General features: G+C 34.7%; 1 protein-coding gene across 2 annotated transcripts; it reads right to left on the bottom strand.

The window, feature by feature from the left end:
* Positions 1-3,719: 3,719 nt before the first annotated feature.
* LOC123678940 (cuticle protein 19-like) lies at positions 3,720-11,037 on the bottom strand. Of its 2 annotated transcripts, XM_045616218.1 has the most exons (3): positions 10,785-11,037; positions 10,071-10,226; positions 3,720-4,498 (listed from the first exon to the last, which is right to left on the bottom strand). In XM_045616218.1, exons 1-3 carry the CDS (start codon positions 10,794-10,796, stop codon positions 4,181-4,183), a joined length of 486 nt encoding a protein of 161 aa, XP_045472174.1. In that variant the 5' UTR covers positions 10,797-11,037; the 3' UTR covers positions 3,720-4,180. The 2 variants fall into 2 exon arrangements, with proteins under 2 accessions (XP_045472174.1, XP_045472173.1); XM_045616217.1 differs by lacking the exon at positions 10,785-11,037 and having other exon boundaries at positions 10,071-10,244.
* Positions 11,038-20,660: the final 9,623 nt, after the last annotated feature.

The following is a 20,660-nucleotide window of genomic DNA, read 5'->3' as shown; positions in this document are numbered from 1 at the left end:
CCTATAATCATTCTATTTTTGTGATTTCAATTGAAATCTTATGCATGCATCTTCTTCCAATATTTTCAAAGATTTTTCGGAAATTTCGACATTATCTGTGTTAATTATTCAATTGGAATAAATTTCAACCAGCTATTAATTGAAACAATTTTTTTTTATAATCCTCTTTTTGAAAAACCCTGTACTACTTGGATAGAGAGAAATGATCTATTTATCCAGTAAAAATGCATTTGATTCTGCTGTCCTTGCATCTCTTCGCCCAGTGAATTCTTCTGGAAAGATCTCCATAGACGTGTGATATGAGGAAACATCTAGAGATTATATTGAGGCCAGTTTGCTTCAGGGCCGCCGCCAGGATCGGCAAAGCGGACATTTTGCCGGGGCGCCAAATTTTAGGGGCGTGAGTTAATAAAACAAGACATATTTTTTTACACGAAAATGTTTTCTTAGTTTAAATCCCCCTTTTAGTTAAATGATAATATTACCTAGAGCCATTTTTTTTTAATCGAATAGGCGCTCTCGACTATAGTTATGAAAATACAAATAGGTACTAAAATCAAAACTAAAATGCACCTTTAAGAACTGAAACGTCTTTGTATTATAGACTCATAGAGCGCCGTACTTTTAAACAATGCAGGACGTTCTTTGATGAAATCGACAAAACAAAAAATTTCAGAAGGTGTTTTCAAGTTAAAAATACGATTTTTCATTAAATTGAAAAGATGCCTGAGGGGAATAACAGAGGCTCCTCCAAAGAAAATTCAGATAAATGAGGCAAAGCAGGGCGGCAAAATTTTATTTTGCCGGGGCGCCAAAATGTCTTGCGGCGGCCCTGGTTTGCTTCAGTTTCTCTACCAAGATAATCATTCAAATGTGGAAATATATCATCCTTAATTGTGAAATTTTTTCTTCGTTTCATTTCAATTCTTTGTAAGATTATTGGTTATTCTGTTACTAACAGTCAAAAAACTGAGTGATACCTAAGAAAACTGAGTTTTGATTCTTATACCTACTTAACCGTGGAAAACTTTTTACGTTATTTCAAAAATACTTCAATCGTTAATTATCTTTGACATTCCTTCAACCTTAATCACCATGTGGTCTCAGAACACCTCACGTTCCGATATCTTACTGAATGTGAGTTAATTAATGCATACAATCAAACTCCATTCGATGGAGTTTCGACATCAGCTCTATTGTGAACCTCTTTGTTTTGAATTCGCCGGGTTGCTCAAGATCTTATTAGTAACAAAAAGTAACCTTGTCAAAAACAATCACAAATTCCATTTAGAAACAATGGGAAAATCGGTTTGTTAAAATAGATTTTATGATTGTAACGAATTCTCCCATTTCTTGGTGTTAGACTCGGTATAGAAGCAATATATAATTAGTGCTTTTTTTTAAATTTGTTATTGGTTCTGTTTTGAATAGCCATTTCAATAGTTTTTGCGATTTGATTGATTTTGCTTTCAAGAATATTGAATAGTGTGTTGTCGATCTCGATTGTTTATCAACTGATTGAAACGTCTTAGCTATCCCTACGACTATTTTATGCTACACACACTTCAAAAGAGAGGGTTGCAAACAGATCCAACTTAACAGGCCAATTGAAAAGTCCCCGGTTTACCATAGTAAAACAGATCACTTCTTCATTGGCGATAAATTCCTTTTCAGTGATCATTCTTTTGAGGTCTGAGAACAGGAAAAAGTCGCTGAAGGCCAGATCTGGCGAATACGGTGAATGCAGAAGCAATTCGAAGCCCAATTCATGCAATTTTGCCATATTTTTTATTTATTTCTGATACGGCGCAATGTCTTGATAAAAGAGCACCTTTTTTTCTTCAAATGCGACAGTTTTTTAACGATTTCTTCCTTTATACGATCCAATAACGCTATATAATAATCGCTGTTGATGGTCTGGCCTTTTTGGAGGAAATCAATGAATATTATATCTTGCGCATCCCAGAACACTGATGCCATAACCTTGCCAGCTGACTGTTGTGTTTTTCCTCGATTTGGATTCGGTTCATCGTATGCAGTCCACTCAGCTAACTGTGGATTGCACTTCGGAGTGAAATGATGGAGCCATGTTTTATCCATTGTCACATATCCAGACGAAAATCAGGTTTATTGTACTTAAACAGCTTCAAACACTGATCAGAATCTTTAAAACGTTGTTGCTTTTGATCGATTGTGAGCACGCGCAGCAACCATTTTACACACAGCTTTCTCATGTACAAATATTCGTGAATGATAAATTATTATTTGAACTTTTTTATTTTTTCGTCGGTGACAGCTTTTTTTGGGCGTCCACTGCGTTCGCCGTCTTCGGTGCTCATTTCAACACGTTTAAATTTAGCATATCATTCAATGATGGTTGATATTCCTAGTGCAGACCCTGGAAACTCTTCATCAAGCCAAGATTTTGCTTCAGCTATATTTTTTTCCTTCAAAAAGCAATATTTTATCAGCACACGAAATTTTTTTTCATCATTTTTCAAATAACAAAAGTAGCTGCTCACAAACTAATGGTCGGACTGCTGTCAAATTTTGTCACGTATCGTTTGAAGGTTGGTTCTCACTAAAAATCATATGGATTTAATATTAGCACTGCCATCTGTGCATCAGACCAGGGAGTTTTCAATTGGCCTAATAGTCCTGTATTCAGAATTATAAAAAATGAGGAAAGTTGAGACTTTTTGATTGCTCCCTCATTCATGTGCCAAACGCCAAAATCACCTCATATTTTCAATAAGAAATAAATGATGAATAAATTCTGTGGTTTCCAAGCTTTCAATTAGCGCAGGAATGAAATTTCACATCAGTGCTTTCTTATTTTTATTTAATTCGATAAAATTACTATCGTAATAATACATTTCTACTCCCGTATTACATAAACAATAAAATTTGCTGATAAAATCTTCCAGATCTCAAAAAAAAAACACAACTTTCGTCAGTCTAAAAATAGCAGCAAATATACAACAAAATTTGAAATTCTGGGGGAGTACACACTCCGATTTTGTAATACCTTCGCGAAGAACTACCGGAAGTACGTATAATAGACATGCATGGCTGAATTTTAGTGTAACCGAGTTCGTCAGTAAATTATATTATATAATTCTGCATGCTAGTTGCCGGAAAACTGCAGAATGAGATCTGTGATATGTCCTTTCTTGGGTTGAGTGAATCGCATAATGCAATTGCGTATGCTGAACGATTTACCTCAAAAGAGTAATTGGTTTCGATTGGTTGATAATGGAAGCTAGTTGTTTACAAAGACCAAAAAGACTTATTTTATGCGGCTTTTGTATTATTTCGTTCATTATTATTCTTGGTGAAAACCTTGCGGTAATCTTTTTCAATATCTGAGATCTATTTCATGATTTTAGCATAAGACTGAGGAAGAATATCACTGAGTTTTATCCCTTTGCCTAGCTTTATATAGGGTGTTTTTTTTTCGAGGTATATAACTTTAAGTTGGCATTACTGTTCAAGATGACGACCGATTTAACAGCTGTTAAGTGATTTATTCTCAATTTGGTTTGGCAATTCATCATGAATAGACTCACGCTTGAACAACGCTTGCAAATAGTGCCCCCCCCTGCGGGCGCCCATGTCTGTTACTCTTGATTTTCTTCATTGATTTAATTTCAAGATGATTTTGGAAAGGAATTATGTCATGAGTAGGATAAGAAGGATCCAATGAGTAAAACTTCAGGTTATGACAAATCAAACATACTTTATGGCGAAGAAATGAGAACAAACACGCAATAATAATAAAATGATAAAAATATATACACAACAAGGAAGCGATAGATAAAACGAGATGAGAACATTTGGCAAAACGGTCAGTCAACGTGCACATTGAACAAAACCTAAGAATAAATAAGTTGTATACTATTATGCAGCTTGACAAATATCACATACACCATTAGAATAACTAATTCAGTACAACAGAAATGTGGAAGTGAAATGAACGATATCTCGAGATTACATTCTCAATATGAGTTCAGATATCGTCGATTCGAAGCAATTCGAATTTCATAGCAAATTCTAGAATTCGTGAAATTAAGTTTGCAATTTTTAAATTTCGATCTAAATATGTATTATTCATTTCTTTTTCGCACACTTCTGTTATATAGGTGGTGTACTTTTGTTTCGATAGGTTTTTTAATGAGCTCTAGCCTTTATAATATGCCAATGGGCTGGCAGCATAGCCATGTCCAAGTGCAACTGGTGCATAAGCAGGGGCGGCGATAACCTTCTGGGCTACAGCAATTGGAGTTGCAGGATGAGCAGCATGACCAGCACGTGTGACTACTGCATTGAATCCATTGTGATCATCAGCTGTATAAGACACAGTTCTGATAGTGCCATCGGGTTCTACAAGGGAGTAGGAGCCTTTGACGATGTCTCCATCTCGTTCTTCGCTTTGGGTTTTCTGATCTCCTGTATGACCATCTGCAACTCCGTATTTGAATTCGTATTTGGGGTAAGCCTGAAATTTACAAAAATGAATAAGTTTCTTTACAACCTGACTATATTGTTCATAGTAATTATTTGCAGGATTATGATATTAATGATTCGAAGGATTTGATTGAGTTGTAAGAAGACACAGCAGACTTCAACAAAGAGGTTGATTTCATCTGGTCATGGTCCTAGGGCGCAGATAGCACTGCCAATTCAATATCACTCATATCTCTCGTTAATACCAAGCTTCAAAAGAGGCGCCACAAAATTTCTCAAAATGGAGCTGAGTCTAGATCTAGATTGAGTGACGTTACTCTATTTTTTATAGGAAAAAATACTGTGCAAGTAAAGCAATGTTTTGATGAGCCATCCAGACTCTACTCTATCGACAAAAATAGTTGAAAGATGCTCCAGGAAAAAAAAGGCTTTATTGAAGAACTGATTGCCGAAATTCAATACTTTTTTGATATCAAAGATAAATAGTTCTACAGGAAAGGTATTGGAAAGTTAGAGGAGCATTGTATTTCATGTACAACTCTTAAAAGTGACTTTTTTGACGAATAAAATTGAATTTTTGATATAATGGCATAAAGGGTAAAAACCTAACTTTATTTATGATTTAGATTAGATTAGATATAATTAAGGAGGTTCCGTTTTACTGTAACCTAATGGTCTATTGTGCCCCCATCACAGCTATTCTCTCCATGAAGTGATTTACAGCTCGCTTTCCAGTTCCAGAGTTCTAATGAACACAAAAATCTGGGATGGCTTCAAGCAGGCTAATTCCTTCTACAAGTTTCGTGTCCAAAGCAGGTTTTGGGAAGGCTTACGACGGAGAGGCATTCCGTCACCAGGTGATCTGGAGCTTCTTCCTCTTCTCCACCACAGAATCAGCACTCGTCATTTTCTCTATCTCATGAGGTGGTTCTAAGGCGACAATGCCCTGTGAGGAATCCAGTGAGGAGGTGTAGCATATTTTTACTAAGATCCAGATACTTCTTGGATCTCGAAGAGTCAAAGTTTCGAAGAAATTTTTTGGAAGTATCCAAACCAGAAAGATTTCACCAGTTGTTTCTCATTCGGTTTCTTACTTTTCCTGGAACTCTTTCTTGTAGGTAAATTTGTCTACGCCACAGAAAGGTTCCTGACCGATGAAAGGAGTTTATGCTCATTTTCTGGCAAGTGTGTTGGCCTCTGCATTCCCTCGAATTCCCGAGTGGCCAGGAACCCAGACTAAAAATACCTTATCATTTTGGACTATTTCAATGAGTTTCCTTCTGCACTCCAATACCATTCTAGAATCGATTATATGTGAACTCAGTGCTTTGATTGCAGCCTGACTATCAGAATGAATCGCTATATCACATATCTGATAGTGTCTTGCTAGGTTAATTTCTACATATCTTTCTTTTGCAAGTATCTCTGCCTGAAGGACACTTATACAGCGGCCTAGCTATATTGAGCTTTTGGTACCAGTGTCCAATACTCCAGCGCCAGTCCCTGTCGTGGTTTTGGAACCATCTTTGTACCAATTGATGGTATTCTTTTCAAGAACTGGAATTGTGGACTCCTTTCCCCAATCTTCTTCATACTTAGTATCGTTATGAAGGTTTTTTCGACGCAAATTTTCTTTATCATCCCGTCACTGGGATGGTTTTGTCAATGATAAATGGCATCGCTTTGAAAGTCTGTATTTGCGTGATCTTGGTTCAGATTAGACATATTATGGTTACTCTATCTGTCGTTATTATCTGGTTCCATTTGATTTTTCGTAGAAACAGAGGTATAGGCACTTTTGTTTCAGTTTATAATCTTCGACATATTTTCAAATGTCTGTCTACTCGACATAAGCACCACAATTGTTTATTGATGTGATGGTTTTGCCTACTCGTAAATGCTACTCACATTTTAATCCAATATATTTTGCAATGTTTATTGAACTCGCAATTATTTTACAGCCAATCCAACATTGAAACTTGTTTCAACTTCGCAATGAAGACATAAATCAAGAAGGAAGTTACCTTCGCATAAATAAAAATTTCTCTCGATCATCTCCAGATGACCTAGACGATGATACTACAAAATAACGGAGCAGTTGAGTGTAACGACCGTCTGATGGGTAGAGCAAGATCATCAGCACCTTGAAAGTGAAAACTCTGTGGACAGTGATGCGGAGAATACCTTACGGTTACCGGAAAGGCAAGGTCGTTTGCAATTGATCAAATTTGTTATGAAACTAGCAGCTTTATTGTGTGAGTATGTTGTTGTGCAACTGGACAATGAAGTGCTTATGTTACAAACGGTATATTGCCGAAATATTTCAGCAATGATGGAGAATGGAATCTATGGTTGTTGGGGATTCCCGCATAAATTAGATTAACGATTTCCTGTTTCCTCTTTCGTACTTGTCTACCAAAAATGAATAAAACAAAATAAAATAATTTCACAAATATTGTATTTTTTGTGGAATTATTTCGTTTTATTTTATTTGATTTATTTCCATCAAGAAGGCTCGAATCAATGAAATACCAAAAAAATGTGAAACTACAGAGTACTCCAAAATTGGAGGTACAAATGGAAACGACTATTCCTCGGATTATTTGAAGAAAAAAAATCCTAAAAACTTAAGCTTGCTAAAGCTTTGTTCTCGAGATACAGGGTGTGAATGTTTGATTTTTCTTAATTTTTTTTTTCTCAAAGCACCTTCCTCTCACAAGAAATCCAACTTAAATTTGGCATATATATCTCAATTTGAAGATTTCATCATGTAATTTTAATGTGATATGAATACAAATCTACAGGGTGATATTTTTTCCCTGCTTCGTTCCTCCATAACTTTTTTTAGTGAACCACTGGTAGTTAAGCATAATGCTAAAAAGAAAACTTTATTCCTGTAAGTACTACACTTTTTGTTTTTTTGTAGTTTTGTCGTATCGGCTTCCAATTTAGAGAAACAAATTTCAGACTATTCTCTTGTGAACCTCTGAATTCACAATTATTTTAAAGATCAGAGTTAGTGGGCTGTGAGTAATAAATTAATTTTAAGTTTTGGTTCATATTTACCGAATTTGTATTGAATATTAATAAAGATTCGATAAACTGGTATAATTGTTACAAAGAAGTAGGACTACAAGAATAACCTGTATTCCCAAAACAATTGTTTGTGGGTCCATGCTTATAGGACTTTTTTTTCGTACAATTATCCAAGGAATCTCTGATTTTCTTTCTGTACTTTCAATCCAGGAACAGAAACTTTTACGCAGTTGTTCAAATGAGTATTTATGATATTTCGCCGAAGCTTACAACAACTGTTCTACAACCAACAAGTATATTAATCTATAGCATGAAATTACATGATTCATTTAACAAAATGTATTACTTCGTTGGAACAATACTGAAGTTGTAGTTACCACATTAGATCTCCATAAGCGTTTAAAGAATCTTTTCACAATTATTTTCAGTTTAACTTGAACAAATTCTGTGGATCACAGTGTGATTATGACACTTTATTACGACAATATTTTTCGATCAATAAACTTACTCCTCGTTGTATTGTAGACAACTATGTAAGTGGAACCAAGTACATCTCAATACTTGGTACTTTGGTAGATACTATTGTATCGTTTAGGGATAAATCACTTTCAAATTAGTCGATTTACTGACTAATATCTTCCATGAATTCTTCTTTAACTATAAAAATAAGTAATAAACCAAATAACAATTCCTAAACGTTATGGAACGTGTAACTTTCCCTGATCAAATGGCATAACCTACTGAACAGAAATGACATAAGAAATGTCAAAAAATAATTCACACTGTTGCCATTATAATCAAATTAATCCCTATATTAATTTTATCACTTCGCAGACCGAAAATCTTTGAATAAGTCAAATATGTACAATTTCTTGATCGATTAATTCAGATAAAGTCATTATCTAAGCAACACTGCCACGAATTTCAGTTAGGAATTCCATTCCATCATCACTCGAAACTTTCCTCTTTGAAATATTAACTGGGAAATCATTCTCTATTCCCATTTGTGTGATATATAGTCTCCGTTCGACAGTGTTGCGCAAGAAAACTGTGCTAGTAGTGCATAGTTGCCATAAAGTAGAGCACGTTGAGTGACGTAACTAGCAATTGGATTTACATTTATAAAACATTATATTATTGTCTACAATCTACAAGCAAGGAGTTAACTGCCATCGGTTAATGTTGAAACGGTCAGTGCATTTCCTAAATTATGGAGTGGATGAGGAATTAGTAGAAAAGGCTGTGTTTGGTCGTAAAATGTCACTGAGCTATATAAGGAATAGATGAAATATTTTTAATATTCTGCGTCTGAAGTAGAACGATTTAAGCGATGCATATCTAGAGGCCTATTGAGCAATGTATCCAAACGAATTGTACTGGAACTAAAATTTCACCTGAAGCTATCTTAGAGGAAATTATTCATTTCTATGTATCCAAATAACATGAGATTTTTCAGCATATATATCTCTCTACATATATAATGTATATTTGAGACTTTAACTGAAATCAAGCATTCTGTAAATTGGTAATGGGAGTCGATAGGAAATTACTTTGTAACACATAATTTTCGAGATCAATTCTGGCCCCAGTAATTTATTCATTATAAAATATAATTATTTCTGATTCATGGATGTTTTTGTAGATCGAAAAGGAAACTTTTCAAATCATATCAATTTTGTTTTAATTTTTCTTCTCAATTTATTGAATTGAAATATATTCCATAGCCTCAATTCCAAATCAACAGTTGAATATTATTTACTTCAATATTAGCTGGTGATATTCATTGCACTTTGAAGGTATTCAAATTACTAAGAGACCAAAAACGATAAGCTAGCATATCAACTAACGTCTTACAATATACATGTAATTTCATTGATGGATATTTATTGATTTTTGACTCTGAATTTGCTCTATTCTAAAATATTCAAGACGATCCATGATTCACGAAACAATATTATATTATTCTACAGAAAAATGAAGATTGCAGTAGCAAGAAAACCAGATAGGAAACTCACCATTTGTTTTAGTCATAAAAAAAAGGAGCATCAGTTTCGATATATAGGGTCTTCCATTAGGAATGATACAATCTAAAACGGTTTTAATAGCAGCACTGTGTATTATTTTTTGACATTTCTTATATCAAATACTGAGCCGTACTTGGTACCACTTTCAAATTTATCTACAATCGACGAATAGTGAGTCGATGGATGTCATCCATTAATTCTTCTTAAAGATCTCTCATTATTCCCAAATGAGCACTTGTTTTAATAAAACAATTCAACAATTTCTATACTCCGTTGAAACGTGTACCTTTGCATGGTTAAATTACATAGCCAACTGAACACAAATGACATAAGAAATGTCAATGAATGTTGCACAGTGTTGCATTTATGACAATTTCAAAAAGTATCATTCCTATGGGAAAACCCTCTACATATTTTGAGATCAGTACATAATTTTTTTCGTAATTTCTTCCGGTTTGAAATATGCAGTATAACTTTCACCAGAGTAGCAAAACAAATGTACAGCAGTTAGTTCATCTTGTAAAATTGAATATTAAAACTCACGACATAATCTACAGCTGGAGCAGCCTTTACAACAGCTGGTGCTGCATAGGCTGGTGCCGCATAAGCTGGGGCCAATGAGATGCCATGAGAGATAGCAGCAGGTGCAGTCAAATATCCTGCTTGGATAGAACCTAGCAAGGCTGCAATCGGAATTATCTGCAAAAGAATGATCATTTCTGAGTAAATTTAGGTCTGAAGCAGAATTCTTAAGATATACTTTATTCACAAAATTTGCAGCAGTCAATTTCTTGAAATGTTATTCTAATTATTTCACCTATTCATTGTCTACATTAATTATTGGATAAACTACAAAAGTTGATATAAATGCACAAACTTGATGTTATGGTGTTTCGAGTATAATCTAATTTATTTTGCCTATTATGAATTCCATTCTTCCAAATTCTCCAAAAGTAGTTCTTTCTTTTGTGAAAATACGCATTTGAGATTTGATGATTGTTAATTCTGACATGAATATTCTAATTTTTTAATTTGAAGAAAAAATGTTAGAGAACTGAGGATAAGTTTTGAAAAATTCACTTCGAAAAAAAATCCATTTTCAACAGACTATTCAAACATGACAGCTATGGAGCAAAGGGCAATACCTCATAATATACTTATACATTTCGATATATTGTTAACACTTTTCCAACTAATCACCATCAATTTGTCATTCCAAAAAGATTCTCATCACCTCCACAATATTTCCCAACCTACCTTTGCGAACATGTTCAAACCACAAGTACCACTTAACCAAAGCTCGAAAGCACACTGGATTGCAATAGCGCTTACCACATCTTTTATACCAACAACACCCTTTTGGTAACAACCTACGTTCACCAAATGCGAAAAAATTTACAAGCTGTCTGGAACGATCCATCAAACTAAAAAAAAAATGGCACAGAAAGTGCAACATAGACTTGTGTCGTTAGTTGCAATCGAAATTGGTAGCAAGGTCGCGGATTTTTTTCCATAATGCATAGAGCACGATAAGTTGGAGACCCAGGACTGGGGCATGGGTGTGCCCAAACGTATCTCCCATCTAGAGGCCGTTGCACCAACCTGCATGGCTTTTGGTGTCATGCATCAGTATGAGGCAACAGCCATAATGCATTGTGCCATTTGATACAGAATATTCTCTTCAAACCGCCCACTTTGATTCAATTCCATGTTAGGATGTAGATGCATTCGCGAACATATTGCGTTAATTTAGATTTTTGACTAAAGACAATAGCTTAATCATCCATGGTGATAGTATTCATAGAAAAATGCATGAACTATTCATGTGGGTGTATAACTGTGAAGCTCCTACCCATGCATGTGATGGAGATCATATGACCTACATCAATAATATTTCAGGAATTTGTTCAATACAATATTCAATAGTCTATTCAATTAGAGTCTCAGAGAAATGAACATAGATAGAGGGAGCATATATGTCATTTTCAGTAAGCAAATTTTGTCCCCAACATGAACTATCAAATTTGACATAAAGTGCGCGGAAATGAAAACATATCAGTGATACGATATTTGACTAAATTCGCGAGTTTCTCCACAAGAACGCACTTCTTATGTCCCATAGTGAATCAAAGTTTTATATTAACTCAAAATGTATTGAAAAAAATACCTAAATATATCAGAAATTCAGAAAACAAACTTCAAGCTCGCCAAACGACGTGAAACAACCCATGACACTAGGAGAGCAAAAGTTGTCAAACCTTGGATTTCAGCAGGTAGATACAGAAAATAATGAATATTCTGCTTATTATAAATTCGACAATTCAGTAAAAAAAGCGAATTCCAAATATTCACATTTGCATATTTTATCGGGAATCACTCAAGTATTCCATTCAATATAATATACATTTATAATGATATAGTAAAATTGTGGATTTGAAAATATATCACAATCCGACAACTTAATCTAACCATGTTGGGGACACGTAAAAATTGCGTATACTTCCTCTATGTTAATTACTCTATGATCTGAACAAATATAGAAATTTCCTGCAAAAAAATTGGTAATTCTTGTATGAAATTCGAGCTGTTTTTTTTGGAAAGTCTTCTATTCAACCTTGAAAAACTCCTACTAGGTTCAACAACCTTGAGAATGCTTGAATAGTCGAATTTTCAGATGCTCAATAAATACAAAGAAACAATTTATTGTACTATTTTAACCTACTCAATAAATCTCAGTGGTTGTGCATAATTTAATAGATAAACGAATGAATCAACTTTTGTAGGAGTAGGTCAACATTTTCAATCTATATATGGACGTCATTGAATTGTAATAAGGTGAAATCTGATCGACTAGGTAGTAATGAGGAGTATGAACTTGAATCTTTCAATTTCAAGTGGAATGAATTAATTAATAGTTTCTTTTCAACAGCTCAGTGTGTTCATTTGTAAATTTTCTCAGAACCGTGAGCTCTACGGACAATCGGTGAGCGATGCCAGAATTGACGATCTCGGATTAGCTGAATTCCGATCACACCTGAAAAAATTATTGGTCGAAAAATTTTCGTAAAATTTTCCATACTTAACTCTTGAAAAATTGAGAAAAATAAAATTTCTTTCATGGGAATATTGTATCATTTTATTTATTGATTCGACAATGTCGACCACGAAAATGCTTGAAGTTGGGCAGTCAGTACATTATTTCAGAAATTATAATCGAAAATATGAAATTTTCGAGAAAAAAATTGATGATATTCCTGAGGCTGCAACTTCTTCTGGACGTGAGCTACGCCCTCGAAACCTCAGTATGTTTTAGATCGGAACTTGATGTTTGAAGACGTTTTTATTTGAGAGGTCTGTGACGAATAATTCAGGAGATATAACGATTTTTTGAGGGAAATTCAATTTTTTCCCAAATTTCGAAATCAAATTTCCTCAAAACCAGGAGCTCTGCAGAGAATCGGTGAGCGATGCCAGAATAAACGATATCTGATCAGCCGAATTTCGATCACACCTGAAAAATTTTCGTAAAATTTTCCATACCTTACCTTTAGATAATTGAAAAAAAAATAAAAGTTCCTTCATGGGAATATTGTATCATTTTATTGATTGATTCGACTATGAAGATCACGAAAATGCTTGATGTTGGGCGATAATCAAAATATTTACAGAATTTGTATATTTGTCGTTGAATAATATATTTTTGAGTTCGTTGATCACTTAAAACCTAATATTATATTCTTCAGTTCCATGATCATTATACAATTTAAAAGCTTAGTTCCATGTCACCCATATCTCCATAATTTCATGTATTAAGGCAACTCAATCTGCGATAAGCATCTAATAATCCCACAAAATCGCAGATTTCGCCATTTAAAACACCAAAGTAGCTGGAACATTCATCATACTATTAAACATGGAATCATTACGGTGACAAAAATCACGAATTATGAAATTGGATCACCGTGCCACATTACTCAGCTAGAATGTACCCGCTAATGAAATGTGTTATCTGAATCAATCTGTAAAATTCATGTGCGTATTTCGTCTCACCGTAATAGAATTGTTCCACAAGTTGAGTCAGTTGAGTGAGTAGATTCTTTCAGCGTCAACTGATGGAGATCTATTCAGTTCACATCGTAATTCAGAATTAAGTACAGAGGCGGTTTCGGATTGATATGTTTCTTCTGAATATTCAATACATACAGCGATTATAGAGATCTTCCAATTTTCCGATACCTATTTGAAGAACGATTTATCTTTCGCTTCAAAATGGGACTCAGTTTCGGCGCTTACCTCTTCATTGACGCTAAATTTCTTTCCAGCGATCATTCTTTTGAGGTCTGAGAACAGGAAAAAGTCGCTGGGGGCCAGATCTGGCGAATAAGGTGGATGCAGAAGCTATTCGAAAGCCGATTCATGCAATTTTGCCATTGTTTTCATTGATTTGTGACGCAATGTCTTGATGAAACAGTACCTTTTGTTTTCTTCAAATGGGGCTCTTTTTTAACGATTTCATCCTTCAAACGATCCAATAACGCTATATAATAATCGCTGTTTATGGTCTGGGACTTTCGGAGGTAATCAATAAATATTATACCTTGCGCATCCCAGAAAACTGATGCCAGCTGACTGCCAGCGTTTTTCCTCGCTTTGGACTTGGTTCATCATGTGCAGTCCACTCAGCTGACTGTCGATTGGACTCCGGAGGGAAATGATGGAGCCATGTCTCATCCATTGTCACACATCGACGCAAAAATTCAGGTTTATTGCACTTAAACAGCTTCAAACACTGCTCAGAACCATCAACAAGTTGTTGCTTTTGATCGATTTTGAGCTCACGCGGCACCCATTCTGCACACAGCTTCCTCATGTACAAATATTCGTGAATGATATGATGTACACGTTCAGATGATATCTTCACAATGTCTGCTATCTCGATCAAATTTACTTTACGGTCATTCAAAATCATTTTGTGAACTTTTTTGGTTTTTTCTTCGGTGACAGCCTTTTTTTTTTCTTTCCACTGCGTTCGCCGTCTTCGGTGGTCATTTCACCACGTTTAAACCAATCAATTGATTTTCCTGGAGCAGGCTCCGGAAACTCTTCATCAAGCCAAGATTTGGCTTCAACTGTATTTTTTCCCTTCAAAAAGCAATATTTTATTAGCACACGAATTATTTTTTCCATCTTTTTTGAAGTAACAAAAATAGCTACACTCACAACGCAATATCTCACAAAATAATAGTCGGACTGCTATCAAATTTTGACACATATCGTTTGAAGGTTGGTACTAACTAAAAATCATATGGATATAATACTAGCACCGCCATCTGTGCATCAGACCGGGGACTTTTCAATTGGCCTAATATTGCTGCGGTGACAAAGCAGCGAAGACAATTTGGCAAGCATCATTTGTAAACAATAAACTGTTATGTCGTTGAGGTGAGACAAAATAGCAAGATCTATTCAAATACCATCGGTTTTCGGAAGCCTCATAAATGCTGAGCATCTGAGAGGTCATTAAAATTGCGATAGAACATGCTGAATATTTAACAACCATCCTACTTATAGTTCCTTAGCTGATTAAACTAGCTGACTGATCTACACATTCCATGAATCATTGGAGAATATAGATCCACTGATGACCAATCTAAGAAGAATATTCTCTTGGATGAAACTAGGTGCACTTACAAATATAGTTCAAATATAGTTTTTTATAATACAAGTGCAGAAGGCATTGATTTTCTTCCACGAGTTCAAAATTCAAAAACGAGCCACGAAGTGGCGAGTTTTTGAATGAACGAGTGATAGAATGAGCCTTCTGTACGAGTATTATACATTATTTTCTCTAATTCATTGCATTTTTATTGAAATTAATGAAATATTTCCATAAATATCATTTAGTGATTTTTGCATTGAAAAATGTTGGTTGGCAGAACTGATTTCTTTAAGGCAAATTGATGAATTGACAGATAAAGCCGTGGCGGAAAGTTCGGAGTACCAACATAGAATAATAAAATATAACCATGAAAACTGTGCGTTTCTGATATATTCTCGCACGATTTTGTTCTACAAGATGTGGAAGAATGAACGGAATAACCACAGAATTAGAGAAAAATTATTTTTTTTTCATGACGATTGCTCAATTCTGTCCTTATCCTCTACCAACATTCCGTAACGGGCGTGGTAACGGTATTATACAATAGACACATATTATCTGCCTTACTTTCACTCATGATCGCCATGCATCTACACTTGCTTCGTGCCGTACTGTAAATCTGTATTTGTAACACTCCACTTTTTCAGCCTGATATCTGGACATGATCTCAATGGTAAATGAGCGGTTAATACGTTCCTGATCTTTGTTTCAATTGAACAGTTTTATACATATTGCAAAATCGGTACAAAAAGATTCGATGAGTTCTTATTCATAAGCATTTTCATATTTTACTCGTTCGAATTTACGATTCGTCAATGATAGTGTAAACATTTCAAAGCTGGAAATGCTGGAATCAAGAATCACTAACGAAAATCATTATATTGAAAAGAAAGGTTTTTAAAATTGAAAATCTTAATTTTCGAGTAAAATTTTCCTTAAGAAAGTCGTAATTTAAAAAAAAAAACGTAAGAACTTGTATCATTTTCTGTATATGATGTTAGTATTCTTCACATTATTTTTAAATTAATTTTTATTTCAATTAATGGTTTGGATTTTGTGATATATTTTCGATTTAGAATAAATCGATGGATTTTTTTCATTTTGTCCATGTCAATATGTCATTTTAGATTTTTGACATTACACATTTTATCAAATTTCCGTTAGTTTTTGTGAATACAGATTTCATGTTGAGGTGTTTCAGATCCCTTTCTTCTTTTTCTTATCATTTTTTTTTGTATCTGAATTCATTTATCATAACTCTGTACCATTTGTAAAGGGTGTTTTTTTTCGAGCTATATAACTTTAAGTTGGCATTACTGGTCATGATGGCAACAGATTTAACAGCTGTCAAGTGATTTATTCTCAGTTCGGTTTGGCAATTTATCATGAATAGACTCACGTCTGAACAACGCTTGCAAATAGTGCAATTTCATTTCGAAAATAATGGTTCTGTGCGGAATACGTATCGCGCACTACGTCCATTTTATTTTGTTTAGCGATTTAGCGCACTTCTGGTTGAATGGCTACGTCAACAAACAAAACTGCTGCATTTGGAGTGAAGCTAATCCTCAAGTGTATGTCGAAACACCATTACATCCAGAAAAACAGAATGTTTGGTGCGTTTTATGGGCTGGTGGAATCATTGGTCCGTACTTCTTCAAAAACGATGATGGCCAGAACGATACAGTCAATGGTGATCGGTATAGAGCCATGATTACTAATTTTTTCATTCCTGAATTAAACAACCATGATGTCCAGGAGCTGTGGTTTCAACAAGACGACGCAACATGTCACACAGCTCGTGCCACAATCGATTTATTGAAAGACACGTTTGGTGACGGCCTAATTTCACGTTTTGGACCTGTGAATTGGCCTCCAAGATCTTGTGATTCAACACCGCTAGATTACTTTCTGTGGGGCTATGTAAAGTCATTGGTCTATGCGGATAAGCCACAAACCCTTGACCATTTGGAAGACAACATTCGTCGTGTTATTGCCGATATACGGCCACAAATTTTGGAAAAAGTCATCGAAAATTGGACGTTCAGATTGGACTACATCCGAGCCAGCCGTGGCGGTCATATGCCAGAAATCATATTTGAAATGTAATGCCACAAGATTATCTTGCGGATAAATAAAATTCATGTCAATCGAATAATCCATCGTTGTTTTATTGCAATTTAAAGTTCTATAGCTCTGAAAAAAGCTAGACTTGAAATAAGTTCCAAACTGTGCGGTTATCTTCAAACTGTTAATATCCAATGTTTTTTAGTAATTGTAGAAAATAGAAAACTTGTTTCAAGTATCAGTTTAGTAGATGAAAACAATCAAAAACATCCAATAGCAATTCTTATTATGAATTAAATCAATACAATCAGAATGAGTAGGAAAATTGCTGCGATCACAAACCTAAGAAACTGCTGATTTTGTATGCGTTTCTATTGTTTTGAAGGTAGATACAGTTGTCACATATGATTCGCCATCGTAGGAGTCATGTCTTTGCTAAAATAAAAGTACGTAATCTTATTTCTCACGTGTGGCAATAGGAACAGTTGAAAAAAATTTCAAAATCGTAATTCACGAAAGTTGATTTTCGATCATATCCATCAAAATCCAGATACCTAATCGATCAGCTTTCACTCTAGAATCAACCACCTCGCCAACTTTGTCGTTTCAGGTGTTCCGAAATTTAAAACGTTCCAAACTTTCTGAACCAGGAACGCAGCAACAAGTTCATGTTCTCGGCTTCCTCAAATCGTGTCTGTTGCGTTACTTGAAAAAGCAGCCGTCCTTGCCGCTAACGAACAGTCACTCAAATGGTCTGGTAAAAATATGGACCAATTTCTTCTGCGTGTCAAGGACGTTTTTCGGAGCAGTATCCATTACACCATTATAATGAGTTGAGTCAACTGTGAAACATTCCGTTAATGAGATTTGTTTTACTCTCACTTGAACCAGTCGTTTATGATAAAAAAGTCTTCATGAAAAAAATTGAGGAAAGCACTAACGAGAAGTCAGAAGCTTTCGAGCAGGGTGGCCCAAAATGGACACTTTTTATTGGAGAGTCCTATTTCTATACTAGATAGACGAAAACTGATGTCGGAGTCTGAGGGCCAATTTTCATGAGAAAATCATTGGCGAAAACTGCAACTCCATAGGCCGTTAATTAGTTATAGGGTTGTTTTCGAAAAATTAATGTAATTTTTTTTTCTGTTGAAAAATTTTCATTTCCATGGAAACCATATCATAGCAACTTTTTACGGAAAATTCAATGACGTTAATTCAATTTTCTGCAAACTGATATTTCATGAGATACCTATTTCGATAGAGCTGGACATTACGATTCCAAAAATATAACATACTTGATATACAGGGTGATTCACCGGGATGGCCTATTAGACGTTTATGGAAAACTTAATTTTGAGCTGAAAATTTGCATATCGGAGTTTGAGACAATGATCTTTCTCCCTGAAATATTTTCAGATCTCTACAACTTCCGGAAACGGACTTCTACTTCCTTATTTCAAATGGCACACCCAGTATATTATTGCATCATTGGATAGCTTTTTTGATAGCAATTTCGGCAATATGCCATACCTTGGGAAAAACTCAACGGTTCATGAGTTATTGGGATTCTTATGAAAAAATGGTGGCGATGAGGACTCGCATTTTTTTTAATATTTCAGCAGAAAAAGCTTTTTTCGAAAAATTCCTTTTTTTTTCGATTCCGCAAATACGTAGTATTATAAGACTGTTTGCAGTTTGGGCGGTTTTTCCTCATTTGAAGTTCTTCCCCGATAACTCTTTAAGTATTCATTTCAGGTATAGGGTTTGCTTAAGTAACCCCCACTATTTTTGGACGTAGTATCGACTGAAATAATAAAAAATATAGGTTCTGATTTGACAATTTTGATGAATTTGAGTTGTCCAAGTTCATGACCCTCTTATAAACACCCTGTACAGTTTTGTTCCAAGCCGAAAACAATCTTATAATACTACGTATTTGCGGAATCGAAAAAGAAAAAATTTTTTTCGAAAGAAGCTCTTTCTGCTGTAATATTCAAAGAAATGTGAGTCCTCATCGCCACCTTTTTTTCCATAAGAATCCTAATAACTCATTAACCGTTGAATTTTTACCCAAAGTATGGCATATTGCCGAAATTGCCATCAAAAAAGCTATCTAATGATGCAATAATATACTGGGTGTGCCATTTGAAATAAGGAAGTAGAAGTCTGTATCCGGAAGTTGTAGAGATCTGAAAATATTTTAGGGAGAAAGATCATTGTCTCAAACTCCAATATGCAAATTTTCAGCTCGAAATTATGATTAGTTTTCCATTAACGTCTAATAGGCCATACCGGTGAATCACCCTGTATTCATGTTCCCAACAGGTGGCTGGCTAGGTCGTCTGACCTAACGTCTATGAACTTTTACCTTTAGGGAAGATTAAAAGATAATATAAATACCTAATAATAGACGTTAGGTCAGGAGACCTAGCCGGCCACCGGTTGGAACTTGGGACATGACTTCAGAAAAATATCAAGTATGCTATATTTTTGGAATGGTAATTTTCAGCTCTATCGAAATATGTAGAAATATACGGGGTGTCCCATTTGAAAAAATTTTCATAGCGATATCTGCTGAAATATCAGTTTCATAAAACTTCGGAATACAAAAGAACAGCCAATATAACAAATATGATCCAAATATAAAATTGAACGTCGTTTCAACTTTCAATTTCAACTTGACCCTCATCAGTAACTTTCAATTAATATTCTGTTCATTGTGTCATCTTTATTGTGAAGTAAATTCTGCACACATAATTTGTGGAACAAAGATTAACATTTCAGTAATTCGATCAGGTATTCTATGATAACATCAAACTGAAATATACGTCCAACTTTATATTCATATTTTATTTTATAATAGCTTAGATATTCATTGAGAAATACATAGGTTATTGTTATTTCTGTGCAGTTTTTAATACCTAATTTTTATTGGGTATTTATGACTTTGAATTTTATTATTCAGGAAATAGCTTCAGAATACCACAATTATTATCCTTTCGAATACCTGGAATATTCGCTGTATTAGGTAATCCCGTGTAGGTATTTATTCCTTCCATTTCAACATATCAGACGCCAAGAAAAACATCCAAAAATGCATCTCACCAAACAAATATCCAATCAAAACCAAAACACTAATCGATTTAACGGCTCCGCTGAATTAATATTGACAATAAACTTGATTTTGAGTAATTCGTTGCATAATTTTTGATACATGAATCGTAAAATTATTCCTACATATTCGAATGTAGGTAAGTTCAATGCGAAATTATTTTTATGCCGACGAATGTAAAGCGTTTGCTCCATTTCAGTTACGTCGAAGTACAAGCTGCCTATTCGTATAAAGCTCGTTATTCAATCCAATTAGGGTTTCCTGAAAAATCTTGCACAATTTTGCATTACGCCAC

Source organism: Harmonia axyridis, chromosome 4, assembly GCF_914767665.1.
Source record: "Harmonia axyridis chromosome 4, icHarAxyr1.1, whole genome shotgun sequence".
Taxonomy (NCBI): domain Eukaryota; kingdom Metazoa; phylum Arthropoda; class Insecta; order Coleoptera; family Coccinellidae; genus Harmonia; species Harmonia axyridis.
The sequence above is the reverse complement of the archived record's forward strand: the minus strand, read 5'-3'. Positions and strand labels throughout refer to the sequence as shown.

What these genes read in the sequence shown, in the direction of transcription:
- LOC123678940 (XM_045616217.1), bottom strand. Translation starts at nt 10,244, where the DNA reads ATGATCATTCTTTTGCAGATAATTCCGATTGCAGCCTTGCTAGGTTCT. An exon ending in CTCCAGCTGTAGATTATGTC is followed by an intron (nt 4,499 to 10,070) that starts GTGAGTTTTAAT and finishes TGTAAATTTCAG; the next exon opens with GCTTACCCCAAATACGAATT.